Below are 27,159 nucleotides of genomic sequence, written 5' to 3'. Positions count from 1 at the left end.
TACAATTACTATTATATTATTAAAAGCATAGATGCACTGAGATATATATATATATATATATATAAGAGCAATAAAATGAACAGTGAAAGTAACAAAAGCTTGTACAATACATTATAACAGGCATAACTAAGTTTGAAAATAACTTAAGGAAATATCTATTTGCTAAGTTAATTAAGCAAATATACATACATACATACATACATGTATAATATGAAGTAGGCTATATAGTATATTTGTTCAAATTTCAAGGACATGATTATGTGGATTGTACCTGTGCTCTGTTTACCCTTCCAAACAAACTCTGTTACCTCTTTCCATGTCCTCACACAAACATGTACGTGTGCAACATGATGAAATGCAGTAGGTTTCGCCCTCTAGGTGTGTATCTGTAAGTACTTGTCTGTGTGCATCTGTTCAAGCCACAGCAATGATCACCTGGAGGCACTTTGAAGCGATAGAGACCAATCTGACGCACACAACACAACAGTTTCCTGATGCTCTGAGACTAAACACTGACCGGCATCCACACAATAGACTCATTTGAGGTGCATGCTGATTACAAACGCTCTCTGACCGGCTGTGACGCAATGCTTTCACTATTTTCACTCAAACGAAGGAAATGTCAAGGGGAATCATACGGTCACTGATTTGTTAAACATCCGCAGCTGTATTGAAGTGCTGCAGGAGAGATGATGTCAATGTCATTACCTTTAGGGGGAAAATAGGATTTGCTTTCTGCTTTATGAGGCCAGTCCACCACCAGGTGACCGTAGCGACGGAAACTGTTGGTGATCTCATCTGTTGGAAAAATGGAAAGTATTTAGGCCAGAATTATGGATTTTAAACACTGTAAAGAAGCAAGCAATCACTGCATCTCCTCTGAATAGCATTCTTTAAAATGCAGACATTGCTATGAATATCAAAAGACTTTAGTCATGAATCTCCTGGTGTTTTTCTGTAGCCACACAACCCACAGTCTGTATAATATTCTGATCTGAAGATATACTTTGAGTCGGTGGCAAATTTATGGAAATGTTTATTTTATTTTCATTCATTCGTTCGTTTAATTTTATTGACCTTTCTTGGCAACCAGGTGAAAAACAACTCTAAATGATTAGAAAAATAAAGTTCCCACATTCTCAGAAAGTGTCATTAAAGTTTTATCATTTTTAAAATTTTTAAAGTTCATGTAGTATTTATATATTAATTTATTAATTAGTTTTGCATTTAGTTTTAGTTAAAGGGATAGCTCACCAATGATGACAATTTTCATTTTTGGGTGAACTATCTCTTTAATGATAATAAACCTGAAACAGATACATATCAGCACGAAAATTATATACACAATGATTTTAGATTTATGACACCGTACCTTTAACGCACATAATATTTATCAAATATTAATATTAATTAACATACTCTCCAAACTCAGGCTCAGGACTGAGTAGTGTGTATATGTACCTTCATCGATGTCTGGTGGCAGTCCACCGACAAACACCTTCCTGGAGTAGCGCTCCATCCTCTCTCCATTCTGACAGCGGGTGGGCGAGCCCAGGCCAGGGGTCAGCGACTGATCACCGTGACCATCGTCCAGGAAGCCGTCCTCGAAAGGAAACAGTGAAGAGCGACCTGCAACAGGAAGTAGAGACAACAAACAGGAGAGAAGGAGGAATCACACAGGAAAGGAGATGAAAGAGAGAGAAAGCCAGAGGAGAGAAACTGATTAGTGGACAAAAAAATTATAAAGACGACATAAGAAAAAAAACACAATTTCTACACCAATTAATTTAAACTGAAAATTATAATATAAATTTAACTTAATTTAATATACTACCATTCAAAAGTTTGGGGTGACAACATTTAAAAAAATAAATAAATAAATAAATAATGTAATTCTGCTAGAATACATTAAATTGATCAAAAGTGTTAGGAAAGACATGACATATTTATATTAAAATGCTGTTTTTTAAAATTTTATATTCAAAGAATCGCGAAAAACGTGTTACTTTTTTCAACATTGATAATAATAAGAAATGTTTCTTGAGCAGCAAATCAGCATATTAGAATGATTTCTGAAGGATCATGTGACACTGAAGACTGCAGTAACTGTGTTGAAAATTCAGCTTTGCATCAAAGGAATAAATTACCTTTTAAAATACATTTACACAGAAAACAACTATTTTAAACTGGAACATTATTTCACAATATCACTGATTTTACTGTATTTTTGATAAAATAAACGCAGCCTTGGTAACCATAAGAGACTTCTTATAAAAACATGAAAAAAATCATTCAAACCCCAAACTTTTGAATGGTAGTATATACATATATTATGACATTTAATTCAATAATGGCATAAATAACCATATATTTTGGTTAAAAATAGTTAACTAATTAAATATTACATAAAACTGAATTGTTGAAACAATGAAGCTTTCATAAAATTATACATTTAAGCACCATAAACATAAAAACCTCCAATAATTGCAAAAGACAATTCGTTTCTTTATTTTCTTACTCATACTTGTGAAGTGTTAACCTGAAGACACGTTAAAAAAACAGAGATGCGATCGATATATTCAAAGCGTCATAAAACAAGGCACATTTTCATACTGCAATGCAAAAAATAAATAAATAAATAAGAAATTAGTGCTGTGATTGGAAGACCTTTAGACACAAACACTGATATCCCTTTTCCATCGTTATTCCTAGTTTTGAGAACATATTTAAACATGCAAAGTTTTTTAATTCAGTTTCAAAATGCTGTCTTAATTAATCTGTGTTTAAAACCTGTAACAAAAACAATAATGAACTCACATTTATGATTGCAAATCAATTTATTTTAGACAGATGAGGAATGAGTGGAGTCAAAAATAGAATCAGGGTGTCCATTAACTAAAGGCATCCTGCCACATTTGGGACTTTCAGACAGCTTTAGTGATTGCAGTTGTAATAAGTTAGTGGTTCATGGTGGAAAAGGGGTATGTGAGGAGAATTAGAACCAAACTAGAGCCAAAGCCAACACATGTGAGGTGCAAAACCCTCTGACACAGAACTGGATGACAGAATTAAGGTCATTGCACACAGAGTCTGAAATTTCCGTCCGAATTTTTCGCACGTTAAAAAATAAATACGACCTCGCGTTGTGTCAATAACATTTACACACTGCCTCCGAAACTTTCGTCCGTCATAAAAAAATTCGGATCAGGTTCGATTTTCTGTGTTTTCGCATCCGTAACAAACATTTTGATAGGAAAGGATGACGAATACGGAAAAAAAAACCCTGAAAATTTTGGACTCAGTGTGCAAGGACCTCAAGTCCAACACTTGAAATGAGAGTTGCAGCAAGCCCATATGATTAACTTCAAACAGATTTTGTCAATATTCCGTTGATCATTTTGTTAGGGAACCAATAGCTAAAATATACCTTTGTATGTATGCGATAACATATTTCAATTAGCAGAAAACAATGGCAAAATCATCATGAATTAATGCAATCACTGCACAAATGAAGCATATTATGATATTATGACCCCCAGTGACCCTCATAGACAATGAAGAATTCAGCCCGAGCAAAAGCCCCATCATTTCTGCGAGCACAAACATAAAAAGGCGACAGGTTACCTCTTCTGCGACCATAGCTCCTGGCTGCTCGAGAGTGAAGAGAGAGAAAGATGGACAGAGAGGGACATGAACGAGGGGACAGACAGAAGAGAAAGAGAGACAGACAGGTTTTTTCAAGCTTGTTTTCACTTGTCGCTGCATTCAGAAACACTTTAGTGCAAAATGTGTATGCATTGCATTTTGGGTGATGCCACAAGAAATGTCATGGATTTTCTAAAGTCTTCTCATTCAGGTGAACACAACAGAATCTTCCTGTTCGAGCTATAATTAGTTAAACTGACACGTTAGCTAACTAATGGAATAACAAATCCACACAATCCAATAAATCCAAATGGTACAGAGATTGTGAGGAAATTTTATGTGTATTGGATTATTTTTTTTTTTCAATTCTTATTTTGTTGTTAAAAATACTGGTATAAATTAATTTATAATGCTACCAACAAATAAATAAATAAATAAATAAAATTGAAAATGCATTATATTTTTATTCGTATACATGTAAAATGACTGTTTTAATATATTTCAAAATGTATTTTATTCCTGTGATTGGAAAGTTGCATTTTCAGCAGCCATTACTTCAGTGAAAATTATCAGTGTTGAATGCGGTTTAATATTTTTGTGAAAACGGTCCTTTTTTAAAGAATTCAATGACGAATAGAACTTTTTTTAAACTTTTGATTGATTTAATGCATCTTTGCAGAATTATTTTAATTTCTTTAAAAAAAGTATTAATCTCCTTAAAAAAAAATGCCCCCAAAAATGTAATGTTATTATTTAACAAGATCCTGAAGGGTCCTGAAGTAGGTCTAAAGAAAGCCATAGAGAACGGCTCCGAATGCATGACATTTTCAGAGTTGGAGTTATTGTTCTCATTCTGTGGCGTCTCACTTTTTTGGGTTTTCATTAAAACTGCCTGCAGTCACTGCGTACACAGAGACGGCGTTGTCATGGGGGTCTCATACTCCTAGCAACAATGAAAGGAGAAAGCTACTGTGTCTGGAGTGAGTCACCACACACCCTGAGAGATGGACGGGGTATTTGAGAAGTGACTGTGGGGCAGCAAGAAAAAGGAAAGTTACAGTGATACAGCAGTTTCTCTTTCTGTTAAAGAATAACCACTGTCACATTTAAGAGTGAGTAACCACAACTGGTGGAAGTCCCTCGGGCTGATTCTTAATACAAGTCACAGCATATCACACACAACCTTGACACACTGGGATACAGAACAAGAACACTGAGTCCGACAAACTCTATCCTCTAAACATGGTGTGAAATTAACACCAGCCAGGCATTTTTTGTGCAGTTTTGCTTTATAGATGTGTGGACCCAGACCATCAGGGGTTATAATGAGAAAATCTACTTGTGCTTCTTGCTTCTAGTACAAATATGTGAGGGTGGTGTTCACAAAAAATACTGCGCTCATCTGAGGCATTTCTTAAGTGCTTGACTATGTATTTTTGCACTAGATGGACATCTTTAGCCGTTACGGCACGTCTCACTGTTATTCAGCGTCTCACAACAAGACTGACATATTTTTAAGATTTTAAGTTCAACTTTTGACATGCAGGGCAGCATATCAATGTCAGTTTGAAAACACGGACTAGTCAGCTAAATCTGCGGCAGGTTAAACATATTTTACATATAGACAAGAATGAAGCCATTAAAATGGAAAAAAACATCAATGTATGTGTTTGATTAATTTTTTGCCGTCAGTCAACATTAATCAAAGTGATCCAAATTCACTTTTAAAGCCAATGTAAATTTAAATTGGTTACATTTTCGATCCACTAAAATTTGTTGTTTGCAAATTTATGTAAATCAGGGTTTTTATTATAACATTTTTGTTAACCGTAGTAAATCTGAAAACACTGAATAAACATTAAACATGAATAAACTTGTTGCCAAGGGAGCATTTCTAATGTTTGATTTGTTTAAGTTAAAGCACTAAAATTACTACAAGTAAATAAAATAAATAAAATTGAAGCCAAACTAAAACTGAAATAAAAATATAATACAAAATCACATAAAATTACAAAAATTTATATAAATATACATCTCATTTTAATATACTAATTAAATCTAAAATGTAATGATAAAAAAAAATAAAGAATATAATATGAAGTAATATTTCTTTAATATAATATAATATAATATAATATAATATAATATAATATAATATAATATAATATAATATAATATAATATAATATAATATAATATAATATAATATAATTAGTAGGGCTGGATTTTGACACAAATTTCACGATTGAATTCTCATTCACAAGCTTGCAATTCGATTACCGATATGATTCGATTCAATAATCGAAATAACTTAAATAGTGTCTGTCAGAAAAACTTGGACGGATTTATTTAAACATAAATAAAACATTAAAGAACAGTAAAAAATTATAATGAATGTTATATGGTGCATATATTTAGCAAAATGCTCCTATCTACAGTTTATTTTGCTGGCTGACTAACGAGTTTATGCTCACCGCATATGCTTTCTGAGCAGACATGGGTAGATTACTTACAAATTGTAATCTGTTACTGATCCCAAATTACATGACAAAAATTGTAGTCAGTAACGTAATCCATTACATTACACATTTTAGGTAATATAATCAGATTATTTTTAGATTACTTTTGACCTAACTAGTTTATCACATTGATTTAAACAGGATAATTTTGTACCATAATGATGTAAAAATACGAGTGAGAAAATATATTCCTTTCATTGTAATTAACAACACGAAGTGCATTAAACATTACATCAAGGTTTCCCAAACTGGGGTTCGTAAAGGAACTGCAGGGGATTTGTGAGTTTAATGAAAGGCAAACATGTAATTAACTCATAAAAATTAAAATAAATCATTTTAAAATATCAAAATAATTCACTTGCTAAAAAGAAAAAAATATTTTGTTTACCTGCATGCCATATGACCATTAACCAATGTCAGAGAACTGTGAATATGCAAATGTGATACTTAATTATTGAAATTTTTGTATTTATTTATTTTTTTAAATCTCAGGGTTACTTGAAGGGGTCATTGATTATGATTTCACTTTTTTTAACTTTTGTTAGTGTGTTGCTGTTTGAGCATGAACAACATATGCAAAGTTACAATACTCAAAGTTCAATGCAAAGGGAGATATTGTCTTTTACAGAATTGCTGATTGACCACCCCTTTCAAGTAAATATATCAGGTGAAAGAAGTTCAGATGACAAAAAGTTTGAGAATGTCTGCAAATAAGAAATAACGAGAATTTGTGCATTTTAATGAGTTTGAAAGACAAAAGCCTTTCAATAATACATCATAATACATTGTTAAATAACCTACTGAGTGATAACACTTCTTAAACCTGAAATGATTTTTGTAAATCCATTGGTCAAATCCTCTGTCGCCACCTGAATAATGACTGATCTCTGTGTGAATGTCCACAAAACTGGACTTTCTGAGTGTATATAAGCAGTAGACTATTTTAGAAAGGAAAATTTAAAAGACAAAAAAAGAGGAATTCAACAGAATCAATAAATGATGTATAATTTATTGCTATTGTGTGAATAATATGTAATCATGTAATCAATAAAAAGCAACTGTACTCTGATTATGAGTATTTTAAAAGGTAACTTACTCTAATTACAAGTACTTAATTTTTGGAATCTGATTACATGTAATCAATTAATACCCAGCTCTGTTTCTGAGGTTGCGCGGCTGAAACACTGATTGAGCAATTACACGAGACAGGATATGGATTGTAAAGTTGTACTCTTTCTTTTAACTTACCTTCGGATGTTTAGTCATGTTTATTTTGTGCTGAAACTGGTATTAATGTGGAGGAGATGATCGGTTCACGTGCGACTCGCGCTGCCTCATCTGTTGAACTGAGGCGCTACAGTGATCTGTCACTCCACATTAAACAGCGCCAAAACGGCATTTATTGTTAATGGACAGAATTTGAAATCTGAGACTTTGTTTCATATTAAAAGTACCAAAGCACAATGCTTATTGCGATTAATTGGATGGGAGGTGCCCTTCAATGTTGCGTCCATTACCTGAAAACAGATTAGACTAATCAATTAAAATCGAGATAACGATAATGGTGCTGTCAAATGATTAATCGCATCCAAAATAAAAGTTTTTGTTTACATTATACGTTTACTGTGTATATTTATTATGTATATATAAATACACACACATACAGTATATATTTCGAAAATATTTACATTTATACATTTATATATTCATATTCTTATATTTTCTATCATATATAAATATATTTAATATATAAACATACAATTTTTATGTTTATACTGTGCTTGGTACCCTTGGTAAATATGATCAAATAAGGCTGTGAAAATTAATCTGCATTGTTAATCCTTTTGATCTTTTATTTTTTTTTAATTCACAAAATTCTAACCTTTCATTTGATAATAAGAATTTAAAATGGAAATATCATTATGAAATAAATGTTTTCTCAGATACACGTTGGACACAATTATTGGCACCTAGAAATTCTTATGAGTAAAATATCTCTGAAGTATATTCCCATTCATATTCACAATTTTGAGCAATCCAGGGTGATTATGAACATGAAATTATCCAGCCATGGCTTCCTGATTCACAGAAATATAAATAGGAGGGAAAACAAAGCCCAGATTCCCTTAATCATCCATCACAATGAGAAAAACCAAAGAATATATTTCTGATGTGCAACAAAAGATAATTGAGCTTCACAAATTAGTGAAGTGGCTTTAAGAAAAGAGCTAGAGCAGTGAAAATTCCCATTTCCACCATCAGGACAATAATTAAGAATTTCCAATCAACATAAAATGTTACGAAACTGCCTGGAAGAGGACGTGTGTCTATATCGTCCTAATGCACGGTGAGAAGGAGAGTTTGAGTGGCAGAAAATAGTTGAGTCTCGGGGTCAGACAAACTTTAAAAAAAAATTGTCAAACAGCACCTACATCACCACATGTTGTTTGGGAGGGTTTCAAGAAAACTTCTCCTCGCTCATCCAGAAACAAACTCCAGCATATTCAGTTATCAGACACGACTGGAACTTCAAATGGGACTGGCTTCTATGGTCAGATGAAACTAAAAAAAATGAGCTTTTTAGCAGCAAACACTCAAGATGGGTTTGGTGAACACAGGGATAAAAAGTACCCCATGTGTACAATGAAATATACTGCTGTATTTTTGATGATGTGGGCCTATATTTCTGCTGGAGGTCCTGGACAGCTTGTTTAGAAACATGACATCATTGATTCTATCAAATACCAACAGATAAAAAAAATCATCTGTTGGAAATCTTATAATGGGCCATGTTTGGATCTTCCAACCATACAATAATCCAAACACAAACCTCAAAAACAACACAAAAATGGGTCACTGAGTACAAAACCAAGCTTCTGCTGGCCATTCCAGTCCTCTGACCTGAACCCTGTAGAAAATGAGTGAACTGAAGAGAAGCACCAACATGGAGCTGGGAATCTAAAGGGTCTGGAGTGATTCTGGATGAAGGAATGGTCTCTGATCTCTTGTCAGGTGTTCTCTAACCTCATCAGGCATTATAGGAGAACATTTAGAGCTGTTAAACTGGCAAATGGATGGTTCAAAAAGTATTGAATAAAAGGGTGCCGTTAATTGTGGCCAATGTGTATTAGAGAAAAACATTTATTTCATAATGATATTTCCCCCCATTTTAAATTCTTATTATACAATGAAAAGTTAGATTTTAATGAATTTTTTTATTAAAAGATCAAAAGGATTAACAATGCAGATTAATTTTCACAGCCTTCTTTGATAATATTTACCAAGGGTGCCGATATTTTTGGCCATGACTGTACATGCATGTGTTTGTATACACAGTATACACACATATATTATGTAAACAAAAACTTTTATTTGGGATGCAATTAATCGTTTGACAGCACTAAATATAATAATATAATATAATATAATATAATATAATATAATATAATATAATTAATATAATTAATATAATATAATATAATATAATATAATATAATATAATATAATATAATATAATATAATATAATATAATATAATATAATATAATATAATATAATATGCCACAGCCATATCACCCTGCAGCCCAAGACCAGTTGCCCATGGAAGCTAAGCAGGGCTGAGCCTGGTCAGTACCTGGATGGGAGACCTCCTGGGAAAACTAGGTAGCTCTTGGTAGAGGTGTTAGTGAGACCAGCAGGGGGTGCTCACCCTGTGGTCTGTGTGGGTCTATAGTGTCTATAGTGACAGGGACACTATACTGACAAAAGAGCACCGTCTTTCGGATGAGACGTTAAACCGAGGTCCTGACTCTCTGTAGTCATTAAAAATCCCATGACACTCATCGTAAAGAGTAGGGATGTAACCCCGGTGTCCTGGCCAAAGTCCCGCCACTGGCCCTTGTCAATCATGGCCTCCTAATAATCCCCATCCACTTGATTGGCTCTATCTCTCTCTGATAGACCTGTAGCTGGTGTGTGGTGAGTGCACTGGCGCCATTGTCCTGTGGCTGCCGTCGCATCATCCAAGTGGATGCTGCACAGTGGTGGTGGTTGAGGAGAGACTTTAAGCGCTTTGGGTGTATAGCAATACACAATAAAAGCGCTATATAAATGCTTCATTCATTCATTCAATATAATAAGACTTCCAATAAAAATGTGGCTGGTCAAACTGGGCGGTGGCTGGTGGGCAAAAGTAGTTAAATCATCTAAATCACTAAAAGACTACAATTTAAAGACTTCTTATCAAACTTCAATCTGTGCAACTTTGAACTTTAAAGGCGAGTTCATACAAACAGACATGGAAACTATTCTCCCAGTTAAATTGTCCAAATTAGAGGTTTTACGAGTGGTCACGGGCCCTGCCGGCTCCTTCCTGTGCTGCTTCCACCAAACAGCATCCATAAACCACACGAATGACACGCCAGACCTCAAACATCCCACTCGAAGCTTTTCAGTGGTACCTACAGCAGATACACAGATACCTACTACAACCATCAGGCTAATGAGCACGATTAGCTCGAGTCGTCACTGTGACCCTGGTAAAAACACTCCTTTCATGTTTGTTCCTCTGGCCGTATGCCACTAGCTGAGGAGGACCGTGTGTATATAAGCTTTCAAGGCTGCTAATCATAGCAGGGGAGATGCTCATGTGTGCGGTTTGGTGGCACCACGGAAGGAAACAGAGGGTCAGCACTTTGCACTGGGGCCTACAAGACACTAATGAAAGACTGAAATGGGTTGATTGGCCGATATGGAAAATTATAAGGGACATATATTAACTATACAACACAATTTAATTATAGCAGAAGAGATCTAAATAAAATTGCTCAACTAAATGAATGGGTAGATTCTGAAACAGACACAAGGGGGAGACACAAAGTGGTACTGTGCAAATAAGCATATACACTACAATTCAAAAGTTTGGGATCAATAAAATGTTTTACTCAGCAAGGATGCATTAAGTAGTTCAAAACTGATTTATAATGCTATTAAAGATTTCTATTTCAAATAAATGTATCATGGTTTCTTCAAAGATATTAAGCAGCACAGCTGTTTTCAGCAATGATAATATATTATAATATAATAGAATATAACTTTTTTAATAGAATATAACAATTATAACTCTTAAATTGTAGTGTATATTGAATGGTTTGTCTCAGCAGATTGAAATACGAGGGGATATACAACAAGTTGTAATTGCTGCCTTAGAAATCAAACACTGTGTTCATCTGAAATGAAAAGCATGTGTTCATTAGCATTAATAAAATACTGTAAGAGAGAGATACTCACAGTTCAGTGGTAATATGTGTTCCGCTACTGGATGGTGAAAGTTGAGACCCATTCGACCTACAAAGTAATGAGAAAAACAAGCCATGAGAGTTATGACACCATTGAGACATCCGACATACTGCAAACCAGTTTATTACCCTCCTTTTACACAATATTAGAGTTGAATTCACTAAACTGACATGAACATTAGATGTAAGGCTTGAAACACCAATATTTTTAATCAATTCACCTGGAAGACTATTCATTTTAAATGCCTTAAATCTCTGCTTTTTGTGAGCGTTTAGGAGTGCAGATGAATTTTAGCATATAGATTACTTTAAAGCTAACAGACTAAAAGCAACAAAACTACTGTTATAGACGAAAATGCAAAGCGTACTTGCACTGTATTATGAATAGTGCTATAACTCATTTCAAAATGTTGATATAGTGAGCTTAAAGTTAAATTATAACCTCACTAATGAAACACTTGCATTTGCATTTTCAGATTAAAACTATGTATTTATGAATTGTTTTTTTAACGAGGACATGTCCCCAAAGGATTTGTCAATTGTCACAGCGAACATCATACATGAGTTCTCTGTAACCACATGAAGAGTTCATTTGCATGGCCGTAAAACAGCTGTTGATTTATTTTCAGAGTCAGAGCTCTAATGTGCCTGCATTAGCAGTTTTGGTTACAAATGACAGCAAAGCTCCCGTGGGCTTCCAGAGAACGCTGTAAGCAAGCCTCGACGGGCTCTTACGCAAATTCTGGACCGTTGCAAGTCACATTTGCAAAGTTCTTCCCCACAGCACACCAAGAATACTAGAGATGCTCTGTCCTTCAGTGGTTCAACCAATGCCAAATAATGGCAAGTGATGAGAAATTTGCGCAATGTGGTGTGGTTTCAACAGGTATTTGGCTCTGTCAGATTGGAAAACATACAGGGCAAATGTTTCCCAGCTTGCATGTGTTGTTCGGACTACTGTGATGTGCTATATATAGTGTCTCTGGTGAGAACCAGCAGCTGTGCTGAGAGCACATCCTTCATATTTGGACTATTTTCTCAATAATTCAAATCAAAAGCAGCTCAACCACCAGCACATGTGCCAATGATAGCCAAAGCACACTAATAAAAAGGTGTAAAGTTGATTCTAAATGAACGGCGCATCACAATTTGATCATAAAGCATCAACACCTTTGAACACCCCGTGATTCATCTAATCAACAGCGCAATGCCCTTTAAAGAAAGCCTACGCTTCAAATACAAATACGCTTCACTGCTGAGTCATTCTGAACAGACAACACTCACATACAGTAAACAAAAAACTGTTATTTGTCATTATCTTTCTCTTGTTTTCTAGACTATATAACTAAAGGTCCTAAAAACAAGATTGCATGTGCATTAAATAATGCATTGGGCAGAGATGTTTACCCAAAGCGACTTAAGGTATGGTCACATTTGGCAACATTTTTGTCGGGCAAAAAATGTAAACTGTCTATTGCCAATTAGTGTAGTGATGTATGAAGCACAGCAGAAACAAAACTCATTTCTAGACCGAGCAGCGAATTTGCTTGACCAAACTGAACCCATTGCAAAATCTGAAATATTTCATCCTGTAGAAATTTCTATTGAAACGTCTGGATCTCACCTGTGAAATTTCACAATTAAAATGTGCATTCAACATACATTTTTATATTTATTTTCTGCATTGCTACAAGAAGTTGAATTTTTTCAGAAATCATCTTGAATTTAAGTGCATGTTATGTTTACGTTCATTTAGGCATGAAACTAAATTCAGTCACTCAATTTGGTCTTGTATCTAATTTTGTTTTAAAGATATTTGGACTTTTGCTGGAACACAAACCATTTAGTACTAAAAGAAATGGACAAATACTTCCTTTCCAACATACATTTGGTTAAAACATTCACTGTGAGGGAATTTACATGAGAAAATTTGTGGTCAAGCAGATAATGGGAGACGCTTATTGAAATGTAAACTATAAATAAATGAGTATGGTTATAAACAAAGCCTAAACCTTATTGTAACTCAACATTTTTGCACTTTCTGCGGAGTATTAAAGTGATGCATGTTATTCTGAGGCTGGTTTCACTTGTTTCAGACTTAAAGACAGCTGGAAGTGTTAAGTTCTTCTCCAGCATGTCTTTAACCAACTGCAGCTGTGGTTCTTCTGACCCAACAGTGACATAATGGACAGACTGAGTATCTCTGGTTTGAACATTACCATCCTGTAAAATATATCACCAGCTTAAAATGGTAGCTTAAACAAGTTTCCAAGCTGGTTTACGGGGTTCACCAGATGAACTACCAAGTATAAAACCAGGTCACAACAGCTTCCAGTGGTCAAGCTGGTTTTGAGACCTTTATAGCTGTTTATTGCAATATGGTCTACAAGCCCAGCCAGGTAATGGCAGTCTAGCTAGTCAATCAATTAAAAACCAGCTAATGACTAACTTGGACCTGTTAGAAACCAGTTACCATGCTCCCATCTTAATCTGGTTTAAGCTGGATTTGCCAGTATTCTCATGCAAGATGCACCTACTTTTAATGGAAACCTACAGCTCATATTCAATTAAGATTAACATCAGTATTCTTTTGACAGGGAAGAGACACCTCAAAGATAGAGCCGAACATGTTCCCCTGACATTTCCTCACAGGGGTCTATGGTTATGCAAATCATGCATTTCCCTTTCCCCTCTCGCTGTTTGATCAGGCCTGAACTCTGGAAGCAAATGTCAGCGACTTTCCTTCTGCATGAAAGAGGGTGACTTTCTAGTCTTGTTATGACAGATACACATAAGCCAACTTTTCCCCTGACACACCAGCTTAAAATAAAGGTTAGAATACAACATCTAAGGACTTTACAAATGGCGTAAAGCTTGTGTCTCAATCCCTGTAGAATATATATTAAACAATTAAACCTAATAAGAAAGATTTTCAATCTGACTATGGTTTTAGTACAATTATTGACTAAATGATGCAAGGCATCATGAAACGTAAAATGTGGTTAATTTCATAATTGCATGTTCTATGCAATTGTTTTGATAGAGAGAAACCTTATACATTTTGAGTTTCAGCATTAAATACAATAATCTGCTGTATGCAAAGTGACCTACATTTGATTTTTGACCATTTGAAAATTTGCACACGGAGCTGCATTGATCTCCATATCCCTGGTATTGAACTATATTGCTTTTTCAATTAGGAACTCTAATGAACAACATTATTAAATCCTGACAGTCTCCTAAAGTCTCGTGAAATTGGCTTTAGGAGTCATCACTACAAGCTTTTACTGTGGAAAATCAGACTGAGACTGTAATGTCCTTGAAATTGAGCAACACTCACATCAACATTCACACACCTTGAGCTTCACACGGCCACCCTAACAGGCCGGCTTTAAGGAAAGACAAACAATGTTAAACTATTAATAGAAAAGACCCTACAGCGAAATGCTGTGCACTGAGAACTGACAAACTGCTGAAAAACAGTGCAACAATCTGAGACAAACAGTTAGATATAGTTCACCCAAAAATGAACATTCTGGCATCATTTACTCACCCATATGATTTTTAACAATGCGTGGTGTTTTTGTTGTCCATACAATGAAATTCAGTGGCGTTTAATATTATTTTGGTCACCTTTGACATTTATTGTATGAACAGCTGAAGCATTCTTCAAAATGTCTTCTTTTTTGTTGTACAGAAGAATGCAAGTCATATGGTTTTAGGTGACGGGTGAGTAAATGATTTCATTTTCAATTTTGGGTGAACTATCCCTTTAAATCTAGTCAAAGATTCACATAATTAGATATGTTGGTAACACTTTACAATTAGGTTTCATTAGTTAACATTAGTTAATATGAACAATAACAATGAACAATATTCCCACAGCATTTATTAATCTCAGTTACTGTTAATCTCAACATTTTTAACTAACTAAGTTATATCTGCCTGCTAATAAATGCACTGTGAACTAACATGAGAGCGAACTTTTTCATTAAACTAACATTATCAAAAGTTGATCAATTCCGTAAAAACATTGCTTATTGCTAGCTCATGTTAGTTAATGCATTAGCTAATGTTAACAAATGAGACATTACAAATAAAACCCATTCATGATATTTTTAAAATGCTTTTAAAGGCATTTATTTGATTTGACTTTGAAAAGTTCAATGTAACTCTACAAATGAATTGCACTAAAATATAAAAAAATGTTAATTGACAGCCCTGTTGAATACAAATTTATCAAAATGAAGCAGTTACATCACTAAACAATACTAATTATTTAAGCAAACTTAAAAACCTTCAGCATGAAGGCTTATCTTTTATTGTCCGAACACATGATCTCAAATAAGAGTGACAGTTTGAAAAATGAGACATTTTGGCTTACGCTCTATGTATGTATTATCCTGGGCCTTCGATACGGGACGAGTTGAACCGTGAACCCTGAGACACTTTCATCAATGTCAACGTTCAAAATCACACCAGCCTAGGCTTGACAAACATCTTGCATCATGATCTTAGATACAGTCTCAACTTTAGCCTACAGGGTCAAACTGAGCTCTGACTGAACCCAGCAGACCTCAGTGTCCCAGATTACAGGTCACCCTGTCAAGCGTTTCCTACTTCTAACTGTAATGAGAGGAACCAGTTTGTGCAGATGTGAAGAAACAGTATCCTCAGATATATTCCTCTCATCAGCTAGCTCAGTCTGATCATTATGGCTGAGTTATTGAGCAGAATGAAATCAGACTGCCGAGCTGTGACTGTCACCACAGTATCAGTGAAGCTCTGGAAGATTTTTCAAAACGTATGACGTGTAGGAAACAACCGATTTGGTTCAAACCTTTGGTCATAGTTACACAAGACAGATCATGTGAGAGGGCCAAAAGAAATCTGTGTGCGTGTGCTTGCACAAAGGCATCTTTGTGATCGTGTATGTGTGTGTGTGTTTGTGTCAATGTTGGGACCTCAGAAAGCGAATGAGACTGTGCTCAGATGCAGATCATTCTGTTCTGCATTTCAAAACACAACTTTTCCTCCAAATTCAATCGGATTAATGTGGATTCAGAAGTGTGAACAGGCTCAAAACACCTCAGAAGACCCTTTGAACCAAAGACTTGAGGACATCTGGAGCAAAACCAAGAAAATCATCCACTTCAGACAGAGAGCAAACTTAAATGGTTAGTTCAGCCAAAAACTAAAGTGCTGTCACACTTACCTGTATGACTTTCCTTCTTCTGTGGAAAACAAAAGAAGATATTTAAAAACTTGTCCACTTTATTGTCCATATAGTGAAAGTTGTTTTTATTTTCAAAATTCCTTCATTTGTGATTTCCACAGAAGAAAGTCATTCAGGTTTGAAACAACATTAGGGGGGAGGAAATGATGACAGAATTGTTTGGGCAAATTATTCAATTCCTTTAAAGGAGCCACACCATAATTCTTCTATGTTTTTTATGCATTCTTAATCAACTTACTTTTTGTGCCAAAAATAGTGAAGAATTAGTTTTTCACACCCATTTTCCTCCCTCTTTCTTTACTTTAGAAATAAACAGGTCTTTTTTTTTTTGCAGTTGTGCCTTTAAGACTTATTTTTAAACACCCTCGCATGTGAAATGAGGCCATTTGATATACTATCAATAGATAAAACGGATGATGAAATTTTGACTTGTGTATATATTCTATGATAAGATTGCAGCAATTAGCAAATGACAACAATCCAAACAATTCCAAATGGACACAATCAACTTCTGCCCTCAAGAAGCTGTTTCACTTGAACATACATCACAACACAGAAAAAAAGATGATCACAATTTCCAGTTCATTCCATAAAAACAACAGACTGATTTGGAGTAATGAGTCTGTTTTACAGATCATTGATCGGTTAATGACCTCTTGTAACCTTATCAACAACAACATAAATGTCATGACAAGCAGATGCCAAAACTGCAGTGACTCACCACATTTCACACACACACACACACACACACACACACACACACACACGAAGCACAAGCACTATTCATGCAGATGCAAGATGGGAACAGGTTTCTTTGGAAATTTAAATGGAATCATTTGGAAAGGACTTTAGATGTTCCAAGAAAGATGGGTTTGATGCAAATATTTTGCCGTCTTTTTTCTGTTCATAGTCTACTTTACTGACATCTGCTCGAGGTGAGCAGTTTTGCCAGGTTGTCTGGTAGTCGGTCAGGATTTTCTGCTTTATTCCAGGGGTGTTCACTCAAGTATTCAGATCCTATAACTGCCAAATTCATTTTCACAGACACATTTGACCCACAACTACCTAAATCTATTCCCATAATGTAGCTCTTCACAGCTCTTCTCTCACCCAGATCTGGAAAAACAGCTCCACACCTGAGACGGGGCCCCTGATGTGGCTCTCCATGCATCCAGCACATAAAAACAATTTCCCTCCCCTCCTGTTTTACACGCTTCCATTGTCTACAAGAGGAAAGCCATCTCTCATGATATCCCATGAGACTCTAGTGTGATCTTAAAACATCACATGAGAAAATTTCCCACAACTACTAAACTTTCCCTTCAGCAAACAGTCTGTACAGAATCACTGAATACTGTACTGATCAAAATTATGGAATAATAAATGTGAAAAACCTAAAATACAAACAAATACATTTTACAAACATTTCTGAGTATATACAGTAGACAGTTGTATTTATATAATTGACACTACTGTACTGTACTGGGTTTTTGAAAGAAGTCTCTTATGCTCACCAAGGCTTCATTTGTTTGATCAAAAATACAGTAATATTAAGAAATATTATTACAATTAAAAATAACAGTTTTCTGTTTGAATATATTTTAAAATTAAATTTATTCCTGTGATGCAAAGTTGAATTTTCAGCATCATTACTCAGTCTTCAGTGTCACATGATCCTTAAAAAAATCATTCTAATATACTGATTTGCTGCTCAAGAAATATTTATTATTATTATCAAAGTTGAAAACAGTTGTGCTGCTAAATATTATAGCATTTATTTGAAAAAGAAATTATTGTAAATGTATTTACTGTCAGTTTGATCAACTTAATGTGTCCTTGCTCAACAACAGTGCTTCTTTAAAACAAAAAAAACAAACAAAAAAAGACCTCAGGCTTTTGAACAGTAGTGTGTATTATATTATTTAAAATATTTACGCAATATTTTGCAACAATTGTTAATAAATAACAATTATTAAAAGCACAAATTAAAATGTAGTGGCAGAGAAATACACCAAATCAAACAAATATTCATAATTTAAGCCAAGTGTTTTGAATATTTTGAGGTCAAAAGAACATAGAAGTGTGGATGTATAAATAGTCCTAACCTGCAAAATGATTCCTCCATATAATATCAGCGATTGTCATTGGTGGGCCAGCAGCAGGGTGATGTTTACCTTTGTCATGGTTTGTCCCAATCATGTCCATTAAGGAATTCTCCAAAGTTTGCAAGTTGAATGGGTCAAAGGGGCGATTCCTTTCCTGAAAGACAGAAGGACTGGGTCAAAAGTCAGAAGTTAAAGATGAGTCACTCCATCACCATTTCAAATTAGCATCAGTCCTGAGGTTAGGGCCAAGTTCAGACTTAAACAAACTAGATGCCAGAAATGGTTTTGAATGTCTTCTACATGTTTTCACTCTTCAGTAGCATTTTTATGAACATATTCAAGTGTTGAACAGCAACATTCTACACCTCTGTAGCTTATTTTGACCAGGAACCATCCAAATAGACAATACGAAACTACCCGACTGATATGTAAAGTGAACAAACACAGTTTTTGTTTGTTTATACATGTCATTTATGGGTGGGTAAATCTGAAATCATCTATACCGCCAAAAAACAACAACAAATAAAATTAAAAAAACAGGCTGGTGTAAAACAACTCAACAATTCAAACCCAGTTCATGACGGTGTTGTTACTGTCAACTAAAACTATTAAAAATCCTTTTTGTTAACTGAAATAAAGATCAAATAAAATTACATTTAAATCTAATATTAAGATAACAGGTTTAAAAATTGAAATTGAAATTGAAAATGATAAATGTCGCTTTGGCTACTAATCACTGAAGTTCTAAAATGACAGAAATGGAAATAAGGTTAATTAGAAATAGTAAAACAAACTAACTAACTAAATAAATAAATAACAAAAGCACATAATAAAATTATTAATGCTTCTTCTCTTCAGTTCACTCATTTTCTACAGGGTTCAGGTCAGAGGACTGGAATGGCCAGCAGAAGCTTGGTTTTGTACTCAGTGACCCATTTTTGTGTTGTTTTGAGGTTTGTGTTTGGATTATTGTCCGGTTGGAAGATCCAAACATGGCCCATTATAAGATTTCCAACAGATGATTTTTTTTATTTGTTGGTATTTGATAGAATCCATGATGCCATGTTTCTAAACAAGCTGTCCAGGACCTCCAGCAGAAATATAGGCCCACAACATCAAAAATACAGCAGTATATTTCATTGTACACATGGGGTACTTTTTATCCCTGTGTTCACCAAACCCATCTTGAGTGTTTGCTGCTAAAAAGCTCATTTTTTAGTTTCATCTGACCATAGAAGCCAGTCCCATTTGAAGTTCCAGTCGTGTCTGATAACTGAATATGCTGGAGTTTGTTTCTGGATGAGCGAGGAGAAGTTTTCTTGAAACCCTCCCAAACAACATGTGGTGATGTAGGTGCTGTTTGACAATTTGTTTTTAAAGTTTGTCTGACCCCGAGACTCAACTATTTTCTGCCACTCAAACTCTCCTTCTCACCGTGCATTAGGACGATATAGACACACGTCCTCTTCCAGGCAGTTTCGTAACATTTTATGTTGATTGGAAATTCTTAATTATTGCCCTGATGGTGGAAATGGGAATTTTCACTGCTCTAGCTCTTTTCTTAAAGCCACTTCACTAATTTGTGAAGCTCAATTATCTTTTGCTGCACATCAGAAATATATTCTTTGTTTTTTCTCATTGTGATGGATGATTAAGGGCATTTGGGCTTTGTTTTCCCTCCTATTTATATTTCTGTGAAACAGGAAGCCATGGCTGGATAATTTCATGTTCATAATCACCCTGGATTGCTCAAAATTGTGAATATGAATGGGAATATACTTCAGAGATATTTTACTCATAAGAATTTCTAGAGATGCCAATAACTGTGTCCAACGTGTATCTGAGAAAAACATTTATTAGGATTAACAATGCAGATTAATTTTCACAGCCTTCTTTGATCATATTTACCAAGGGTGCCGATATTTTTGGCCATGACTGTATATATATATTAATTCACTTTTCACTTCAGTTTTGTTGTAGTCATTGTCACTTAATTTCATGCTTGAAATTAAGTGACCATGACTACAACAAAACTGAAGTGAAAAGGGAATTAATTCTTCCTCGAAAGTGCTCACTTTAGGTACTTTTTGTATTGTGTACAGTTTCCAGTTGGGTTGTATTGTTTCTTATTATTTTCATTGTCTCTTATTGCTCATTTTCTAATATTTATTGTCTTTTTATTATATTGTTTCAATGCTCTTCTACCCCATCTTTTCAAGAGAAAAAATTTCACTGTACTGAAGTACAGATGACAATGATCTTGAATCTTTATAAAAGCAAGATCAAGAGCAAGAAGCAAAAGCAATCTTTATAAAAGTTCCAGATGGAACTGATGAGTTTGGTCAGCTTTTGCCATTTTTTGGTCAGACTGAACAGGCTGTCAGTTTGTAGCAAATATTTATATTCACAATATGTGAACACACATAAAAAATAAAAAATAAAAATCACTCAGGGCAACAACATTATCTATTTTTTGATCAGAAGCACTATGAATTTCAAACTCGTGCTGTGCCACATGACTGCTAGTCATCATCTCTACCTCAGTGTTTCTCCTGCCCTCTCACTATCAAACACTAATCAGGTGAGATGACTGCATGCAATCAAACAAGTTAAAAACAATGAGCAAAAGAATAAAGGAAAAGTGACAGAGAGAGTGAGCCGGTGCAAGTGTGTGGATGAATACGGCAGTGGGCAGAGGCCAACTGAGGGAAGCACATTGTTTGCACATCGAGCCCATTGTCACGCAACTGGCTGAGCATTCAAAAAGCGATATTTCCCCTCTCAGGTTCCAGATAAAAATCTGCCCACTTTGTGAAAATCATGAGCAATCAAAACGCTGAGCTCTTCACTTCAGTCACTATCAGACACGAGCCACACATATTTCAGCATTAAACAACACACACACATGCCAAATCTTGCCTGTTTGCATACCTTATATATTTTACCTACTAAACTAAAAACTACATATGTTCCTAAAAATGTGGTCTGTCAAATATTTTAAATTTGTGATTGGTTATATTTTTTAGTTTGCATTAACTCCAACGGAAATGCCCTTGATTTGTTTTTAATGAGGGTATTGTATGCGTCGCAGACGTTCACATAATGATGACAAAACCGATCTATAATATCAGGAAACTGACAGCATTGTGGGCAAAAGTGCATGACATCAGACTTAAAATAACACTTTTCATGTGAAAAACATTAGCGGTCAGCTAATATGTGTTTTTCAATGGCCGAGGTTGAGTGGAATTGTCATATTTGTGTTGCAATTTAATTAAGAACACCAAGGTGTACATCCAAACAAATCAGTACACAAAATTGACAAAATTCAATTCGAATATTTGAAAGCAGAAATTATGCATTTTTAAGAAGGTGAATCTCACATGCTCAAAGCCAGTTTTAGTGAGACAAAATCAAGTCTTTCATAGGCAAAAGCTGCATTCTAAAAATAAATGCAAATAAAATTTTTACTCTTTTAATTGCTTCTCATGCTCAGTATTTTTTTTAGAAATCTTTCAGTTCACTTAGTTTCATTAACAAAGTGCAATTTAAACAAACTCTTTATCTGTGAGCATGACTCATCAAAAAAATTAAATAAATAAAAAGTAAAAAAAAAAAATTCCTAAGCATAATAATTCCTGCCAATTGTGTAAAAACATTCAAACAGCAGAATCCGACAATGCTTAAACAATCGTAAGAATTAAGAAATTTGCTTTGTTGAAACAAAAATATCAATGTCCTCTATCTGAGAATATCACTTGTCAACAGTATGCAATAATGTTTCGGTTCATGACAGCCAGAGCAGGCCCCGCCCCCTCACCCAACGAGCACCAATCAGATTGGAGTGGTGTTCCCTTTAAACGCCCCAAATGAGCTGCAGGAGAACCTCTGATGGGAATTTGAACCCTTCCACCTTACAATGACATTTATAGAAACAGCTGGAAAATAATCCAAAACAACTCTACTTTACAGTCAGAGAAACATAAGAGATATCAGAATAACAGGTATTTCTGTGAATTAAGTATATATAAAGTTTTGAATCTCATCTGTAGAGATTTGGTCACACAGTCATATCCTTCAATACATAAAAATAAACAAAAATAAAATGATACTCATGTGAAAATTACAGTGTTTTATTTTGAATATATTACATAGAACTGTTTTTGATGTATTATTATAACGTAACATGTCTATAAATTATGTTTTATGATAAATTATGTCTATAAATTGTTTTATGACCAGTATGATACATTATGTAAATTCAAATGTCTGTTTTACAATTATAGGCTAAATAAAAAATACCAATAAAAATGTTATTCCTAATTATATGTTTCTGACTTTTATGTATAAACAATGCATTATGTTTTATTACATATATATTATGTATAACTGTTTTCGATGTATAATTATAATGTAGCATGCCTATAAATTACATTTTATGATCAATTACGTCTATAAATATTTTATGACCATTATAATACATTATGTATAAACACAGATGTCTGTATTTTATGGATGCTTTGATGCATTATCATCACTATATTCACAAAGTTCTATAACAATTATAGGCTGTATATAAAAATATAAATAAAAATGTTTTCCTAATTCTACGCGTTTCTGACTTTTATGTACAAACAATGTATGAACGACGAATCTCACCTGAAATGGCAGCATGTTGTTGCTGTTGTCGGTTCTGAAGGGCTCCGGAGGCTCGGAGATCATCCAGGGTTTCTGCAGGGCTCCTGGTCTCTGGTATTTCGGGGGTGCGATGACATTGCTCGGGAAGGGCTTCTTCGTCGGGGAGATGGGGTTGAGCGGAGACGGGACGCCGAGCCCGAGCGCTCTCCGCGGGTCTCTGCCGCTCCAGGGGTTCGCCGCGGAGCTCCACACCGCGTTCTGATGGTTATTCCAGGCGGACGAGGAAGCGGACGACGCGGACACTTTATTGATGAGCGTCTGGTGGCTGTAGGGGTTCCTCTGGTTCACACTCATCGGAGACCTTCTCATCTGCGGGGAAAAATTACCTCCGAACACCGGGTTGACGTGATGGGGAAAGTTTTGAAAAAGCATCGTTCCGTTTACCGACGGAATCCCTTGGAAAAAGCCTTCGTCTACGGCGTTGGTGGACCAAGTGCTGCCGAACGACGGCGAGAGAGAGGAATCCTGAGGGAAACCCAAACCCGGTAACACCGGAGACTCCATGGCGACCCGCTCGTTGTGACCGACGTGGTTCTGCTCGTCCAGGACCGGAGGCTCGGAGGGGGTCGGGGTGGATGGAGGCTCTGTATTTGACGGCTCTTGGTGCTGGTGAGGCTGAGCTTTGCTTTTGTCCATCAGTAAATCATCCTGCATGTTTTGAGCTGAAACACAGATGATCAGTTATTATTGATCACAGCGATCGGGCCGGGGTTTTTATTATTAATGAGCCCCTGATCAGCCATGAAGCTATCAGGATCTGTCTGTACTCCGGTTTTACCCCCCTCGCAACACGAATAAAGGAGAGAAAAGCTCGGAGGTCACCGATATTCACCAATTTTCGCCACGTCTCGTTTTTCTCTCACCGGAACTCCAGACAGAAATGAGAAACTGATTCTTGTTCCTGTTTTTTTTTTTTTCTTTTTTTTTTTTCACAAGCCCCGCCCCTCAATTTGCATACGTCAATAAATACAGCTGCGTCCTTCAGCAAGGTTAAAAGAGACACGCATAAAAAAATGGGGAAAAGAGGTTTGCATGGTTTACTTTTAAGCGTGTACAGTGATTTGTTTTACAGTCATCGTAAGACTTCGCGAAGTTGGCTTTTGAATGACAGCTGCTTAGCCAAATACAAACGTGCAAAAAGTTTCTCTGCAGTTTTGCAACACTACTGCAGCTAATAATAGGTCTAACTAATTTTGTTGATTCAGTGCATTACAGAATGCATGCTGATATTACATGTGACTTCATCCCTATACAATATAATGTGCAATACCTTTTGTGCGTTGGTACTGTGTCAAACGATAGTTTGTTGTGTATTTATGATGTCTACATGTTTATTCTTACAAATGTATCGTAATATATGTTGTGCAAATTATTATGCATCTTATCTATTTTTGTGTATTCATACAATCAGTAAAGTACATATCTAGGAAGAAAGAACATGTACAGTTCTAAGCACAAGTTTGTAAACTATGTGTTCAGACATTTTGACTCGGATGGTGTACAACAGACCAAGGCACAGCTCAGCAACTAGGTTATATTTGCTGCAGGATCTTGGGTTACACCCAGCAATGCTGCACAAAACATCTACGCAACAGAAATCCCTAAAGCTTTTTATTTATTTTTTTTCACTTCATGGCTTTTAGTCACTTAATATTTAGACATATCCGAGACACATCTCTATTTTGCACGCTTTAGGAATTATGTCTCATGTATTGTTTACCAATTTTGTGAAGAGTTAGCCAACCATTTCTTATGCAAAAAAGATCGAGCTAAAAGATGTTTTAACCATATGGAAAAAAGTATCTACATCAATTTCTACATACCTGGGTTTCTACGATGCCAAATATATATTCCCATGAAAAACAGGCCGAGAATGCGACAGTTTCAGCGAGCCTGATGGATTTATGAACTCAACCTTTAATCAAATTTTAATCAGAATAGACGATCGTAACAAGATGAAGAGCGTTTCTGCCAAATATTCCGTCCGTTAATCCTCGTTTTGCTGCATTAGAGCTGCATATTCAAGGTCATTATAGAAATCATCACTTCACAGCACGCGTTGACCATCTAAAAGACAGTAAATAATATTGCTTTATACCGGCACAACACATGCATGTATATTATAATGCACTTATTAAATGCACCGGGTTATTGGAAAGGGAAAGAAATCAAATCCAACACTTTAATCCGCCGCTCACAACTCAGAATAGCTATTACTATTAAACACAGATAACATGCATCTGATGGGTTGACTCTTTTCCCTTCCTTTCTTTCCCCCCCCGCTGTACATGAATCAGACTTTACCTTATCGTTCACCTTTTGGGATTCTGTAAATAAGGCTATTTCTGTTTGTCTCGCCTGGGTTTTGATATGACAGATGAGCTGCCCTTCTGCAGTCGCCTCAACAGCTGATTGACTGCGGCGCATGGCTGATGCACTGAGGGATTGTGGGAATTGTAGTTTTTCTGTCAATACAGCCATCAAACGCACTATATGACATGTTGCAAAGCTTATAATATAACATGCAAATCACAGTTTAACCCTTTAGGATACAGTCCCAATATATTATGGTCCAGATGGTTTGGCCTTTAAATTGGCTACTAAATATTAAAGACACAATTTTTAAAGAAAACATGATTTTATTTAGCAAAGCACCCTTATGATAGAAGAAATACTACCTGACATAACAGAACTTCGATATGCAACAAAACAATATGATATAGGAGGATGCGCAGTGATATGATGAACAGGTTTTGCATCATATTTTTTGATATATTGTGGATTTTAACATGCTGGAACTCTGCACTGAACAACAAGAAGCCAGGACAAGACCTATCCATTTTATAACCCAATATAAAGCCAGGTAGTGACAATGTTTAAATGCACAACAAAATGACCTTTAATTGATGAAAGAATACAGTTTTAGGCATTCATATGACTTAGGCATAGGCTAATTGGTATATAAGATTGTACTATATCAAATATCAAGATAATCTCAAAATAAATCTGCAAATCTGCTACATGGCTCCAGATTCACTGCTCCTGCCATAAAGGAAATTAATTTATGAAATAATTAACTTAAATTAGCTCTAAGATATCTATTCATTGACTAATACTAATAAATAAGTTAATATGAAATACAGAAAATATTATAAAATGCAAAAAGTGATTGAAATTGACCAACGTGGGTCACATTTGGGGCATTTTCCTATAGAAGAATAGTAGAGTTAATTTTACAGAGAATAGCAGAAGATGCATGTCACTTCAGGTCTCATATGTAGCAATGAACACAATAAAAGAAAAATCAACAAAAGAAAGGATCAAATCATAACACATCAGCAATAAACAAACACCATATAATTACCTAACCATATGCCATATGAAAAGGGAAATGAATGAAGCCCTCACTCATGTTATTATTATTTCCTGGATGCTCTGCCATGTTCAATAAAATATGCATTCTAATCATTTATAAATTGTACTGGAATATGTTGACTCTCCTTACCACAATACGAGGTATTCTGAAGCCAAATATGTATCTTCATGTTGCTCCAGCAGGCGTAGTCCCTCTTGCTCTAGGCTGCCTGCCTCTGCGAGAACATAAATTTTTATATTTTTGGCTACATGACATGAAGACTACACGTCCCATGGTGCATCTGTG

The 27,159-nt window shown here is 35.2% G+C and overlaps 1 protein-coding gene across 8 annotated transcripts in view; it reads right to left on the bottom strand.

The window, feature by feature from the left end:
- Positions 1-27,117, bottom strand: part of cpeb3 (cytoplasmic polyadenylation element binding protein 3) — a 33,772-nt gene extending 6,655 nt beyond the window's left edge. Inside the window, exons 1-8 of one of the 8 annotated variants that reach the window (XM_058795574.1) lie at positions 25,803-25,926; positions 25,322-25,565; positions 23,460-24,160; positions 18,801-18,954; positions 11,452-11,508; positions 3,625-3,648; positions 1,462-1,629; positions 709-798 (exon numbers count right to left, since the gene is read on the bottom strand). In XM_058795574.1, coding sequence (XP_058651557.1) covers positions 709-798; positions 1,462-1,629; positions 3,625-3,648; positions 11,452-11,508; positions 18,801-18,954; positions 23,460-24,160; positions 25,322-25,355 — 1,228 coding nt within the window. In that variant the 5' untranslated portion in view covers positions 25,356-25,565; positions 25,803-25,926. Of the gene's footprint in view, positions 1-708; positions 799-1,461; positions 1,630-3,624; positions 3,649-11,451; positions 11,509-18,800; positions 18,955-23,459; positions 24,161-24,330; positions 25,219-25,321; positions 25,566-25,802; positions 26,184-27,003 lie in introns of those variants that run through there. The other 7 variants (XM_058795573.1, XM_058795580.1, XM_058795576.1 and 4 more) reach the window with 7 other exon arrangements.
- Between the last annotated feature and the right edge of the window lie 42 nt (positions 27,118-27,159).

This window comes from Onychostoma macrolepis, chromosome 13 (genome assembly GCF_012432095.1).
Source record: "Onychostoma macrolepis isolate SWU-2019 chromosome 13, ASM1243209v1, whole genome shotgun sequence".
Classification (NCBI taxonomy): Eukaryota; Metazoa; Chordata; class Actinopteri; order Cypriniformes; family Cyprinidae; genus Onychostoma; species Onychostoma macrolepis.
The sequence above is the reverse complement of the archived record's forward strand: the minus strand, read 5'-3'. Positions and strand labels throughout refer to the sequence as shown.